Source organism: Bombina bombina, chromosome 5 (genome assembly GCF_027579735.1).
Source record: "Bombina bombina isolate aBomBom1 chromosome 5, aBomBom1.pri, whole genome shotgun sequence".
NCBI classification, from domain to species: domain Eukaryota; kingdom Metazoa; phylum Chordata; class Amphibia; order Anura; family Bombinatoridae; genus Bombina; species Bombina bombina.
Window position 1 is genome coordinate 750,812,698 of NC_069503.1, and position 14,912 is coordinate 750,827,609.

Consider the following 14,912-nt stretch of genomic DNA (forward strand, 5'->3'; position numbering starts at 1 on the left):
ACCTCTGGATATTACTCTGAGCATGTGCACTCAACTTCTGTGGTCGACGATGGCGAGGTCTGTTCTGAGTGGAACCTGAACTATAAAACCGCTGTATGGTCTTGCCCACCATGCTACCCAAATTTAACAAACCTGCTCCCCATTCACATCTGAGACCTTGTAACCCTAATGAGTCACATAACACCGGGGAGGGAAAATGGCTAATTGTGCCCAATTTGGACATTTCCACTTAGGGGTGTACCCACTTTTGTTGCTGATGGTTTAGATATTAATAGCTGTGTGTTGAGTTATTTTGAGGGGACATTAAATTCTTGTAACAGCTGCTTGTGACCTGTTATTATAACAGCACAAGATAATGTAGCAAAGTGTAATTTCTTCAGTGTTGTCACATGAAAAGATACAATAAAATATTTACTTATTGTAATAATATTAATAATGTGAGGAGTGTACTCACTTTTGTGGGATACTGTATATATACAGTATATATGTGTATGTATGTGTTTACAGTGATAGTTAATGATTTAATATATCTGCTACTAGGTAAGTCAGTGAAGAAGTACTTCAAGTACCAAGATTTCAATCATTTCACACTTTCAAATTGACTTGTGATTGACTGAAATTCTGGTGCAAAAAATATTTAACCAAACATCATTATTGGCAAGAAGTAGGTCATTCATTATTATATTACATACTTGTTTCGAAGCATTAAATTCTTGTAACAGCTGCTTGTGACCTGTTAATATAACAGCACAAGATAATTTTTAATTACATCTGTACTAAGCAGGTTTAAGATCCATAAACAGACATGCAGGGTAAAACTCAAAATGAAAACATAAGTGTTCCATTGCATTGAGTTAAAGGGACAGTGTACCTTTAACTCAATGTTTCCCCTTAAAGGGACACTGAACCCAATTTTTTTTCTTTTGTGATTCAGATAGAGCATGGAATTTTAAGCAACTTTCTAATTTACTCCTATTATCAAATTTTCTTCCTTCTCTTGGTATCTTTATTTGAAATGCAAAATGTAAGTTTAGATGCCGGCCCATTTTTGGTGAATAACCTGGGTTATTCTTGCTGATTGGTGGATAAATTCATCCACCAATAAAAAAAGTGCTGTCCAGACTCCTTAAACAAAAAAGAAGTTTAGATGCCTTCTTTTTCAAATAAAGATAGCAAGTGAACCAAGAAAAATTAATAATAGGAGTAAATTAAGAAAGTTGCTTAAAATTGCATGCTCTATCTGAATCACAAAAAAAATTTGGGTTCAGTGTCCCTTTAAACGTGATCCCAGTTATCCATTCTACCTGGGGAAATTGTCTTAGATTGTTTATAAATAGATCCTTTATTTTTATTTTGTCATTTGAAAATATATGCTTTTGCCTGCTGTATCCCCACCTATAATGAAAATGTCATTACTTAAAGGGACATAATACTCGTATGCTAAATCGCTTGAAAGTGTTGCAGCATAAATTTAACTGACATGAAAATATCCCCTGAACATCTCTATGTGAAAAGGGAAGATATTTTACCTCAAAATCAGCTACATTACGAGTTTTGCGTTATGAGTGACAATGCTTTTTCCCTAATGCCGCTATTACAAGTCTTGTCAGAATAGGTGTACCGCACACCTTTTTGGCTATCACGCAACGTCAGTACCGCACTTTAAAAAAAGTCCTTTTTCAATGGGACTTCCATAGCGCCGGTATTACAAGGTTGCCTGGGAGGCCAAAAAGTCAGTAGTTATGAGTTTTACGTTACAAAGCTGTAACATAAAACTCATAACTAAAGTGTTACAAAGTACACTAACACCCATAAACTACCTATTAACCCCTAAACCGCATTGCAAACACTAAAATAAAATTATTAACCCCTAATCTGCTGTTCCGGACATCGCCGCCACTTAAAAAATGTATTAACCCCTATTCCGTCGCACCCCCCAACAGTAAAACCCACCACCCACACAACCAACCCCCCCAAATAAAAACCCTCTAAATAAACCTAAGCTATCCATTGCCCTTTTAAGGGCATTTGGATGGGCATTGCCCTTAAAAGGGCATTTAGCTCTTTTGCATTGCCCAAACCCTAAGCTAAAAATAAAACCCACCCAATAAACCCTTAAAAACCTAACACTAACCCCTGACGATCCACTTACAGTTTTCAAAGACCGGACATCCATCCTCATCCAGGCAGCAGAAGTCCTCATCGAAGCCGCCAGAAGTCTTCATCCAAGCGGGCAGAAGTCTCAATCCTATTGACTGATTGGATCAGCCAATAGGATTAAAGCTCAATCCTATTGGTTGATTGGATCAGCCAATATGATTTTCCCCTTTAATTCCTATTGGCTTATAGAATTCTATCAGCCAATCGGAATGTAAGGGACGCCATCTTGGATGACATCACTTAAAGGGAAACTTCATTCTACAGCGACAATCAGAAGAAGAGGATGCTCCGCACCGGATGTCTTGAAGATGGACTCACTCTGTGCCGTCTGGATGAAGATTTCTGCCGCTTGGATGAAGACTTCTGCCGGCTTCGAGGAGGACTTCTGCCAGCTTTGAGGAGGACTTCTGCCAGCTTCGAGGAGGACTTCTGCCGCCTGGATGAGGATGGATGTCCGGTCTTCGAAAACTGTAAGTGGATCGTCGGGGGTTAGTGTTAGTTTTTCTTAAGGGTTTATTGGGTAAGTTTTATTTTTAGCTTAGGGTTTGGGCTCTGTAAAAGAGCTAAATGCCCTTTAAAGGGCAATGCCCATCCAAATGCCCTTAAAAGGGCAATGGTTAGCTTAGGTTTATTTAGATTTATTTAGATTTTTTTAGGTTTTTATTTGGGGGGTTTGGTTGGGTGGGTGGTGGGTTTTACTGTTGGGGGGTGTTTGTATTTTTTTTTACAGGTAAAAGAGCTGATTTCTTTGGGGCAATGCCCAGCAAAAGGCCCTTTTAAGGGCCATTGGCAGTTTATTGTAAGCTAGGTTTTTTTTTATTTTGGGGGGCTTTTTTATTTTGATAGGGCTATTAGATTATGAGTTATTTGTTTTTATTTATGATAATTTCGTTTTTTATTTTGTGTAATTTAGTGTTCTTTTTTTGTAATTTAGATAATTGTATTTTAATATTTTATTTTATTTTAGGTTTTATTTTACAGGTAACTTTTTATTTATTTTAATTAGGTAGCTAGAAAATAGTTAATAACTATTTACTAACTAGTCTACCTAGTTAAAATAAATACAAACTTAATAAAAAATAAAACGGCTAGATTACGAGTTTTGCATTATGAGTGATAAAGCATCGTTATGGCTCTTTTTCACTACCGCTGGTATTACGAGTTTTGCAGGTATAGGTGTACGGCACACCTTTTGCAGGTATAGTTGTACGGTGGTAACACAACGTAACTACCACAGCTGTCCAAAAGTCCTTTTTCAATGGGACTTCCTTTTCGCCGGTATTACGAGTTTGCCTGGGAGGCCAAAAAGTGAGCAGTAAAGCCTATACCGTCAACATTCATACCATAAACTGAAAGTCAGTAGTTATGGCTTTTATGCTACAACGCCGTAACATAAAACTCATAACTAAAGTGCTAAAAAGTACACTAACACCCATAAACTACCTATTAACCCCTAAACCGAGGCCCTCCCACATCGCAAAAACTAAAATAAAATTATTAACCTCATAATCTGCCGCTCCGGACATCGCCACCACTAGAATAAACATATTAACCCCTAAACCGCCGCCCTCACGCATCGTAAACACTAGTTAAATATTATTAACCCCTAATCTGCAGTTACTAACATCGCTGTAACCTACATTACTGTTATTAACCTCCTAATCTGCTGCCCCCAAAATCGCCACCACTATACTAAAGTTATTAACCCCTAAACCAAACCCTAAGCCTAACCCTAACTTTAACATTATTAAAATAAATCTAAATAAAAATTACTATCATTAACTAAATAATTCCTATTTAAAACTAAATACTTACCTATAAAATAAACTCTAAGCTAGCTACAATTTAACTAATAGTTACATTGTAGTTATCTTAGGTTTTATTTTTATTTCACAGGTAAGTTTGTATTTATTTTAAATAGGTAGAATAGTTAGTAAATAGTTATTAATTATTTACTAGCTACCTAGTTAAAATAAATACAAATTTACCTGTAAAATAAAACCTAACCTGAGTTACACTAAAACCTAACCTTACACTACAATTAAAAAAATTACATTTATTAAATAAATTAACTAAATTACAAACAAAACACAAACACTAAATTACACAAAATAAAAAAAGAAATGATTAAATATTTAAACTAAGGTTAGATTTTATTTTACAGGTAAATTTGTATTTATTTTAGCTAGGTAGTTAGTAAAAAGTTAATAACTATTTAGTAACTAGTCTACCTAGTTAAAATAAATACTAACTTAGCTGTGAAATAAAAATAAGTGTATGTAGGTGGCGGCGATGTCGGGGGCGGCAGATTAGGGGTTAATAAGTGTAATGTAGGTGGCAGTGACATTGGGGGTGGCAGATTAGGGGTTAATAAGAGTAGGTTAGTGGCAGCGATGTCAGGGGTGGCAGATTAGGGGTTAATAAGTGTAACGTAAGTGGCTGCGACATTGGGGGCGGCAGATTAGGGGTTAATAAGTGTAATGCAGATGTGCGGGCGGCAGATTAAGGGTTAATAAGTGTAATGTAGATGTCGGCAATGACGGGGCGGAAGTTAAGGGGTGTTTAGACTCAGGGTTCATGTTAGGGTGTTAGGTGTAAACATAAATTTTGTTTCCCCATAGGAATCAACGGGGCTGCGTTACAGAGCTTTACGCTCCTTTATTGCAGGTGTTAGACTTTTTATCAGCCGGCTCTCCCCAATGATGTCTATGGGGAAATCATGCACGAGCACGTAAAGCCAGCTCAAAGCAGTGCTGGTATTGGAGTGCGGTATGGATCTCAATTTTGCTCTACGCTCATATTGCCTTCTAACGCCGGGTTTATGCAAACCTTTAATAGCAGCACTATAGGGAGGTGAGCGGTGGAAATAACTTGCAAGTTAGCACTGAGCAGCTCTTACCGCAAAACTCGTAATCTAGCCGTAAAATAGCTACAATGTAACTATTAGTTATTTTGTAGCTAGCTTAGGTTTTAATTTACAGGTAAGGTTGTATTTAGTTTTAAATAGGAATTATTTAAGTAATAATTGTAATTTTTATTTAGATTTATCTTAATTATATTTAAGTTGGGGGTGTTAGGGTTATGCTTAGGGTTATGGTTACGTTAGGGTTAAGTTTAGGGGTTAATATATTTATTTAGTGCTAGTGATGTTGGAGGCCAGAGGTTTAGGGGTTAATAACTTTAGTATAGTGACTGCGACATTGGGGACGGCAGAATAGGGGTTAATAACTAATGTAGGTGGCGGCGATGTTAAGGGCAGCAGATTAGGGGTTAATAAGTGTATTTAGGTGGCGGCGATGTTAGGGGCAACAGATTAGGGGTTAATAACATTATGTAGGTGGCGGCGATGTTGGGGGCGGCAGATTAGGGGTTCATAACATTATGTAGGTTGCGGCGATGTTGGGGCGGCAGATTAGGGGTTAATAACATTATGTAGGTTGTGGCGATGTCAGGGGCAGCAGATTAGGGGTGTTTAGACCTTTTTCTTTCCCCATAGACATCAATGGGGCTGCGTTACGGAGCTGTTGTTTCCTTGATTGCAGGTGTTAGACTTTTTTTTTGCCGGCTCTCCACATTGATGTTTATGGGGAAATTGTGCACGAGCACGTCAAAGCAGCGCTTATATTTGGGGGAGGTATGGAGCTCAATGCCACCATATCGCCCACGTAAGCCTGCTTTTTCAAAACTTTTAATAGCAGCGCTATAGGGAGGTTAAATACCGCCGCTTTTGTGGTGGTCATTAATTTCCCTTTAGCGCTCAAAACTCGTAATCTAGCTGAATGTTTTTAGCTCACCAGAGTAAGTGCTCTGTAAACAGTTATACTTCAGCTGCTTTCCATCTGCAAGTTGAAGAAAAAAAAAAACAATAGCCAATCAGCATCAACAGTGCTGAGGTCATGCTTTGCTGTGATTTCATGAGATTTTACTGAATTCTTGTGAGATTTCATAGTAAACTTCCTTAAACTGAATAGGAAATAACATGACTGTGCTTGCACCTGGGGCTAGCATGCTGATTGGTTGCTTAAAGTCTTTTTACAATGGGGTATCAATATTTAGGAAATATTTAGATAAAATATCTTTCATTTTTACATAGAGACATTCAGGTGATATTTTCTAGTCAGTTTTTTACAGCTATGTTTCATCACTTTCAAGTGCCTCAACATTCGGTATCATGTCCCTTTAAGTACAAGTTATAAAAAAGCTAAGTAACCATGAAGCTGCTAAAGAAATTGCACTCCCAGCAGGGGTTTAGAGAGATAAGTATTAAAATGTTAATTTCCAATTGCTGTAAGTACTCATGTTATTTATAATAACAACTATTACTATTCAGCTGCCGATTTGGTTCATTCCAAGAGCAAGCACTAAAAAAGCGCTGAGTCCCACTGGAAGAAAGGTGCTATATAAATACTAGCTATTATTATTATTATTATTATTATTATTATTAAATAGATGAGGTAATTCCATGAGCATCAGGGTACAGTTGCATTTTGGGCTTCATATGTATTTGGGGAGGATTTAATTTGGGTATTGTGTAGGGAGCATGGAGTACATTTGTGGGTTATTAGAGCCGGAGTGTGACAGTGCTATGGTTTCTAGTGGGGTAAACCAGATAATGGGGCTGGGGTCACTGTCAGTGAGGTTAGGGTTAATTGTAGTTAGTGGTCATGGTGGTAGATCATGGTTAGGGTTATTTCTGACAGTAAGGTCATAGCAAAGGTTACTATAGAGGGAAGGAATGATTAAGGTCCATTGAGTTAAAGGCTTGTGGTAAAGGTTCAGATTTAGATTCTGTTCCATTTAAAAATGTTTACATGATTTTATGTTAAAATATGCATTACAGTATTGTAAATAAATTCTGTGATAATACTTTGAACAAGATTATTATGTGCTCTTTTTAGTTTTTTACATAGAAATTCAACAAATACCTAAAATAATAACCCATGATTCAAATTTTCCATTTTTGGTTCCATTTGTTGATCTCTATAAACCTTGGCGTTACTAAGTAATCCATTGAAAAGAAAGGTGCTTTAGATTATCAAATGTATTTTTAAGCATACAAATTCCTTCTCATATTTAAAATTATACTGGTAAAAACAATTGTGACCATAGGTGATGTAAATCCATTTTCAACACATATGTATACTGAACAGATTAGCTATTACCAATAATTACAAGAGGTACACAATTCCAAATAATAACCTAAAATATTAAACAGTGGGCATCATAACATGTTTTCAAATGTGCAAAATGATAATCACATCAACATTACAGACAGTATACATTAAAGGGCCATAATACCTAAATGTTTAAACACTTGAAAGTGATGCAGCATAGCTGTAAAAAGCTGACTAGAAAATATCACCTGAACATTTCTATGTAAAAAAGAAAGATATTTTACCTTTAAAAGTTCCTCAGTAGCCACCTCCCACAAAGGATTTCTAAGCAGCATTTTAGTGTGTTTGTCCTGGGACATCTGAAGGAATGAGCATCGTGCACTCTCATATTATTTCACCAATCAGGTAAAGGAAGCTTACTATGACATCTCATGAGAGTTAAGTGAAATCTCATGAGATCACAGTAAGAGTTCATGACCTCAGCACTGCTGATGCTGATTGGCTGCTGTTCATTTCTTCATTTTTTTTTATTTTTACCTGCAGCTGGGAGCAGCTGAGTATAACTTTTTACACAGAACTTACTCTGCTGAGCTGAGTAAATTGTGAGGAAAAATATCTTCCTTTTTTACATAGAGATGCTCAGGTGATATTTTCCTGTCAGCTTTTTACAGTTATACTGCATCATTTTCAAGTGATTTAGCATATGAGTATTATGTCCCTTTAACTACATTTATTTGTAAATACAAAGGACTGATTCTCTAAAGCTCTCTAATCAGACAAGATTCTATAACAAAATCTTATCTGTACTAGAGGCACCTTGAGAACAGTGCATCTCATTAGGGGGAGTTCCCTAATTTTCTTTAAAGGGACAGTCAAGTCCATAAAATTTTTTTCAAATATGGCATGTAATTTTAAACAACTTTCCAATTTACTTTTATCAACAATTTTGCTTTGTTCTCTTGGTATTCTAGTTGAAAGCAAACCTAGGAAGGCTCATATGATAATTTCTAAGCCCTTGAAGGCCACCTCTATTTTATTTACTTTTCACAGCAGGGGAGAGCTAGCTCTTCTAGGCCATATAGATAGCATTGTGATCACGCCCGTGGCTAGTGGCAGACACTGCACTAATTGGCTAAAATGCAAGTCAATAGATAATAACTAAAAGTCATGTGATAAGGGGCGGTCAGAAGATGCTTAGATACACGTTAGTCACAGAAGTAAAAAGTGTATTAATATAACAGTGTTGGTTTTGCAAAACTGGGGAATGGGTAATAAAGGGATTATCTATCTTTTTAACCCCTTAACGACCAAGGACGTGCAGGGTATGTCCTCAAAAAAAGGCAGTTAACGCCTGAGGATGTACCCTGCACGTCCTCGGTGTGGAAAGCAGCTGGAAGCAATCCTGATCGCTTCCAGCTGCTTTCCGGTTATTGCAGTGATGCCTCGATATGGAGGCATCCTGCAATAACCTTACATGGCCATCCGATGCAGAGAGAGCCACTCTGTGGCCCTCTCTGCACCGGACATCGATGGCCGGTAACGTTGGTGGTTGGGAGCCGACTTGGGAGGTGGGTGGGCGGCCGGCCATCGGTGAGTCGTGTAAGGTGGAGGGGAGCAGGATCGGGGGCAGAGCCGACGGGTGGGCGCATGCACGGGCGGAAGCGGGTGGGAACCGCTATACTACAGAAAAGTTGCAAGTACATATGTGGGGGAAAAGGGCATACTTAAAAAATAAAACAATAATCAAAGGGATCTTGGAGGGGTGGGGGGTTGGTCTTGGGTGGGGGGGAGCTACACTACAGAAAAAGGGATTTTTTTCTAAAAAACACACTTTTTTCTAAACTGCCAGTCTGCCAGTACCCAAGATGGCGCCCATTAAGGCAGAGGGGGAGGGTTAGACAGCTGTTTGGTGGGGGATCAGTGAGGTTGGGGGCTAAGGGGGATCCTACACAGCAGCATATGTAAATATGCTAAAAAACACACATAAAAGTCTAAATATACCTTTTATTTTAGTACTGGCAGAGTTTCTGCCAGTACTTAAGATGGCGGGGACAATTGTGGGGTGGGGGAGGGAAGAGAGCTGTTTGGGAGGGATCAGGAGGTCAGATGTTTCAGGTGGGAGGCTGAGCTCTACACTAAAGCTAAAATTAACCCTACAAGCTCCCTACAAGCTGCCTAATTAACCCCTGCACTGCTGGGCATAATACACGTGTGGTGCGCAGCGGCATTTAGCGGCCTTCTAATTTCCAAAAAGCAATGCCAAAGCCATATATGTCTGCTATTTCTGAACTAAGGGGATCCCAGAGAAGTATTTACAACCATTTGTGCCATAATTGCAAAAGCTGTTTGTAAATGATTTCAATGAGAAACCTAAAATTGTGAAAAATTTTACTTTTTTTTAATTTGATCGCATTTGGCAGTGAAATGGTGGCATGAAATATACCAAAATGGGCCTAGATCAATACTTTGGGTTGTCTACTAAAAAAAAATATATACATGTCAATGGATATTCAGGGATTCCTGAAAGATATTAGTGTTCTAATGTAACTAGCGCTAATTTTGAAAAAAAAAATGGTTTGGAAATAGCAAAGTGCTACTTGTATTTATGGCCCTATAACTTGCAAAAAAGCAAAGAACAAATTTTGAAACTATTTAGCATGGGTGTTTTTTGGTGGTTGTAGATGTGTAACAGATTTTGGGGGTCAAAGTTAGAAAAGGTGTGTTTTTTTCCATTTTGTCCTCATATTTTATATTTTTTTTATAGTAAATGATATGATGAAAATAATGGTATCTTTAGAAAGTCCATTTAATGGTGAGAAAAATGTTATATAATATGTGTGGGTACAGTAAATGAGTAAGAGGAAAATTACAGCTAAACACAAACACCGCAAAAATTTAAAAATAGCCTTGGTCCCAAACGGACAGAAAATGGAAAAGTGCTGTGGTCATTAAGGGGTTAAACAACAAAAATTCTGGTGTTGACTGTCCCTTTAAATAAAGGAGAGACACTTACAATATATTGCTTAATACATTTCTATCTATGCTGGACCATTTTTTAAAATCTGTCTGAGACCTCATTATAGGATTTGGCCTAAATTACATGTGGATCACTATCGATAGTGCTGGGTCCCTATCTATATAGCAAACTTGAGCTAAGAATAGAACACAATCTGATATTACAAGTCAATGGTAAAAATAGATTTAATAGAGAATGTTAGCACGTCCAACATTTTTTTTAGTGCCTTTCAATGGATAGGTGTGCTATCATCTTCAGTGCACTTTCAATGGATAGGTGTGCTATCATCTTCAGTGCACTTTCAATGGATAGGTGTGCTATCATCTTCAGTGCACTTTCAATGGATAGGTGTGCTATCATCTTCAGTGCACTTTCAATGGATAGGTGTGCTATCATCTTCAGTGCACTTTCAATGGATAGGTGCGCTATCATCTTCAGTGCACTTTCAATGGATAGGTGGACTATCATCGCTCATATTACAAGTCGTCCATAGCGACCCACCCCCTACAACCACAAATAAGCATCATTTCTCCCCCTGTGAGGTCACAATCCTAAGTTACCAACCAGCATTAAAAAACATATAAACATAAAACAGGTCTGAAATCAACTGTTTGAACAATGAACACAACTTTCCCAATACATTTTTAAAATTGTATTTATTTTTTACCATTGTGGAATGATTAATCAACTATTTGTAGATCATTAATTATTTTCTCTCGAGTGCTAATATTCTATTTATTTCTTTAATCAATTAGGTTTGAGTATTATATGTTATATTTGTGAACATGTACAATGCAATTTCTATAATTGCAGCCTTGGCAATGGCTGAAAATACAACACTACATATTTTACCTTGGAACTTTTCAGACCTCCATGTGTTTTTAATCTTTGGTATTAATAAAGTTTACATTTTTATGTAGCCATAGGATTACTTTTGTTTTGATAAATATTGATAACACTTTATTGTATAACTTTCATCATAGTGAAACTGAAATTGCCTATGCTACCGTTAGAGTGGCTTTGTATATAAAAAATAAATACATACATTCTTAATTGTTTTAATAAACAGAATTTCCTGCAAGACCTCTTCTCACAACATAAAAAACAGATCTCATCTGATAAACTGGAGGAATATACTGATACAATGGTAAGTATCAGTAGTGTACATTGCATAATATATATTTAATCACAAGATTGTGTGCTTAACAAGATGGATTACAAATATTGTAAATTTTTAATGTACAATATTATAAATATACTTTTATATATATATATATATATATATATAAATATAATTAACACATATTAGTGCATAGCAGTTAGCAACAATATTTTGTGGGGAAGACAACAGCTGGATAGAAAAAGGAAGTTGTTGAACTGAGAGAATGCTGACAGTCATAGAAGGTCGTAGCAGACCTGAAGATATTTTTAAATAATTTAATCTCTTCCTTTTCTCTCTTAACTATCTTTCTCCTCTCTTCAATCTCTCTTTTTACCCTCTCCCTTCTCTACAGGCCATATCTTCTATTTACACCCTTTCTTTCCCCTCTCTCATATCTAATCACTTTTTCTTTTTTTCTCTTTACTCTCTCTTATCTCTATCTTTTCGACTTTACCTTTTCCTCTCCAATTTCTCTCTCTCTACCCCCCTTTACCCTCTCAGAAGTAACAGTCTAAGCACTAATGGGGTCCCAACAGCCCTAGAGGAATAATATATCCTTGCCCTTTCATGGATATATAATATTCCTTTAGATAAAATGTGTGTTTATCAGGGCTAAAAATAGGAGTGTACATTTTGCAAATACAATGTGCTAACGTTGCTGCTTACAACACATTAACAGACTTCAGCAGTGAGTGAATGTTGATTCAACATTCACTCATTAACTTTCACTCGCCACAGTTAAATTTCCACTCGCTAATGGGATAGTGTAAATTTTGAGCCATTTTTTACACAGTTTTGGTATCACATATACGGTGCAGCATACTGTATTAATGCGGTGTGTATATTTCACCCGTCGTCCACAATTTTTACTCCCATAAGCTAACATACAACCACGTTGCAAATCGGTATCACATATTCAGCGCAAGGACTTATGAAGGGAAAATTGAGAAATTTTACTCCATTTTCACCTCGCCACACACAGGCAGGTGCAGCAGGACTTGCGCTTAAAATGTGAGCACCATAACTCCCGTAACTCCCTGAAAATATAAACTAACACCTAACACATACGCAATATCTATCTACCTGTCAACCGCAATCCCCCACCGCAATAACTAATAAAGTATATTAACCCCTAATCCACCATTAACCCACGTCGCAATAAACCTAATAAATGTATTAACCCAGTGGTGGATCTAGGTTTTGTGCTGCCCTAGGCACTTAAAGTTCTGCTATCCCCCCTCCCCCCTTAGGTTTTAGGCTGTTTTTCGGCCATAATATTTTTGTGTGTGTGTATATATATATATAAGAAGCTGGGAGGAAGTGATCAGGGAGCAGGAGGTCAGTGTCTTGTTCTCACTCAGTCACTTTCTACCAGCCAGCACAAATCTCGGAGGCCCCTGTTCAGGATAAATAGTAGGCAGCCAGCATCTCCTGTCTCTACTGCATACAGCGACTGTAAGTGGATAGTCTCACAGCCGTTGTATGCAAGACAGTATGTCTCCTGCTTAATAGGCAGTGTGGCAGCTTCTTTGACTAGGGAGTGAGAAAAATTGCCGCCCCCTCCCAAGCTGCCGCCTTAGGCCCATGCCTTGTCTGCCTAGGCGGTAATACGCCCCAGTATTAACCCCTAATCCGCCATTAACCCACATCGCAATAAACCTAATAAAACTATTAACCCCTAATCCACCATTAATCCACAAAGCAATAAACCTAATAAAACAACCCTTAATCCGCCATTAACCCACAATGCAATAAACCTAATAAATCTATTAATACCTAATCCGCCAAACCCACACAACGCAAATAACTAATTAAATTACTAAGCCCCCTAACCTAACACCCCCTAAATTAACCCCAATTACCTAAATTAAAAAATACTAAATTACAATTAAAATAAAAAAGCTAACATTACTTAAAAATAAAAAAATAATAAAAAAATAATTCATCTAAGATTACAAAAAATGAAAAAGTCTAACATTACATAAAATAATAAATCAAATTATTAAAAATAAAACAATTAAACCTAATCCCTATGAAAACAAAAAAGCTCCCCCAATATAAAAAAACCCTAATCTAATACTAAACTACCAATAGCCCTTAAAAGGGCCTTTTGTAGGACATTGCCCTAAGTTAAACAGCTCTTTTACCTTAAAAAATACTTCATCTAACCGTAAAAGCCCCCACCCACCAAACCCCCAAAATAAAAAAATCTAACACTAAAAAATCCTAAACTACCCATTGCCCCTAAAGGGGCATTTGTATGGCATTGCCCTTAATAGCGCATTCAGCTCTTTTACTGCCCTTAAAAAGGCATTCAGCTCTTTTAAGTGTGCCCAATAAATTCCTAATCTAAAAAAAACAAAACCCCCAAGACATAAAAAAAGTCTAACCCCAAATAGGTACTCACTGTTCCTGAAGTCCGGCGAAGAAGATCCTGTTCCAGGCGGTGCAGTCTTCTTCCAAGTGGCCGGAATCTTCTTCGAAACGGGGACCACTTCCTTCTTCATCCAGGACCAAGCCGGTGTGGAGCGGAGATGAGCGCGGAGCAGGACCAGCGACTTCAGAGCCATGGAGCATGAAGGATCCTCTTCGTACGATCGCTGCCATACACTGAATAGTGAATTCAAGGTAGACATTTAAATATGGCGTCCCTTGCATTCCTATTGGCTGATTTGATTCTTCAAATTCAAAACAGCCAATAGGGTGAGAGCTACTGAAATCCAATTGGTTGTTCAAATCAGCCAATAGGATTTCAGTAGCTCTCATCCTATTGGCTGATTTGAATTTGAAGAATCAAATCAGCCAATAGGAATGCAAGAAACACCATATTTAAACGCGTAGCTTGCATTCACTATACAGTGTACGGCGGTGATCTTCCACACTCCATGGCCACGCTTTTCGGTCCTGCTCTGCACTCATCTCTGCTCAGCCCTGGCTTGGTCCTGGATGAAGAAGGAAGTGGTCCTCGCTTAGAAGAAGATGTTGGCCACTTGAAAGAAGACTTCACCGCCTGGAACAGGACCTTCTCCGCCAGACTTCAGGAAAGGTGAATACCTATTTGAGGGTTAGAGTTAGGATTTTTTTATTTTTTGGGATTTGTTTTTTTTTAGATTAGGGATTTATTGGGCACACTTAAACGAGCTGAATTCCCTTTTAAGGGCAGCAAACGAGCTGAATGCCCTTTTAAGGGCAATGCCCATACAAATGCCCCTTTAGGGGCAATGGGTAGTTTTATTTTTTTTAGTGTTAGGTTTATTTATTTTGTGGGGTTTGGTGGGTGTTGGGTTTTACTGTTAGGGGGGAACTTAGAATTTGTTTTAAATGCAAAAGAGCGGTTTAATTTAAGGCAATGCCCTACAAAAAACCCTTTTAAGGGCTTTTGGTAGTTTAGCATTAGATTAGGGGGTGTTTTTTTTTTTTTTTTTTTTTATTTATTTTATTTTCATAGGGATTAGGTTTA

At 37.5% G+C, this 14,912-nt stretch overlaps 1 protein-coding gene across 1 annotated transcript in view; it reads left to right on the plus strand.

Moving 5' to 3' along the window:
- SCGN (secretagogin, EF-hand calcium binding protein) overlaps positions 1 to 14,912 on the plus strand; it is a 193,963-nt gene that overhangs the window by 92,630 nt on the left and 86,421 nt on the right. Inside the window, exon 6 of the mRNA XM_053713113.1 lies at positions 11,360 to 11,437. Coding sequence (XP_053569088.1) covers positions 11,360 to 11,437 — 78 coding nt within the window. The remainder of the gene's footprint in view (positions 1 to 11,359; positions 11,438 to 14,912) is intronic.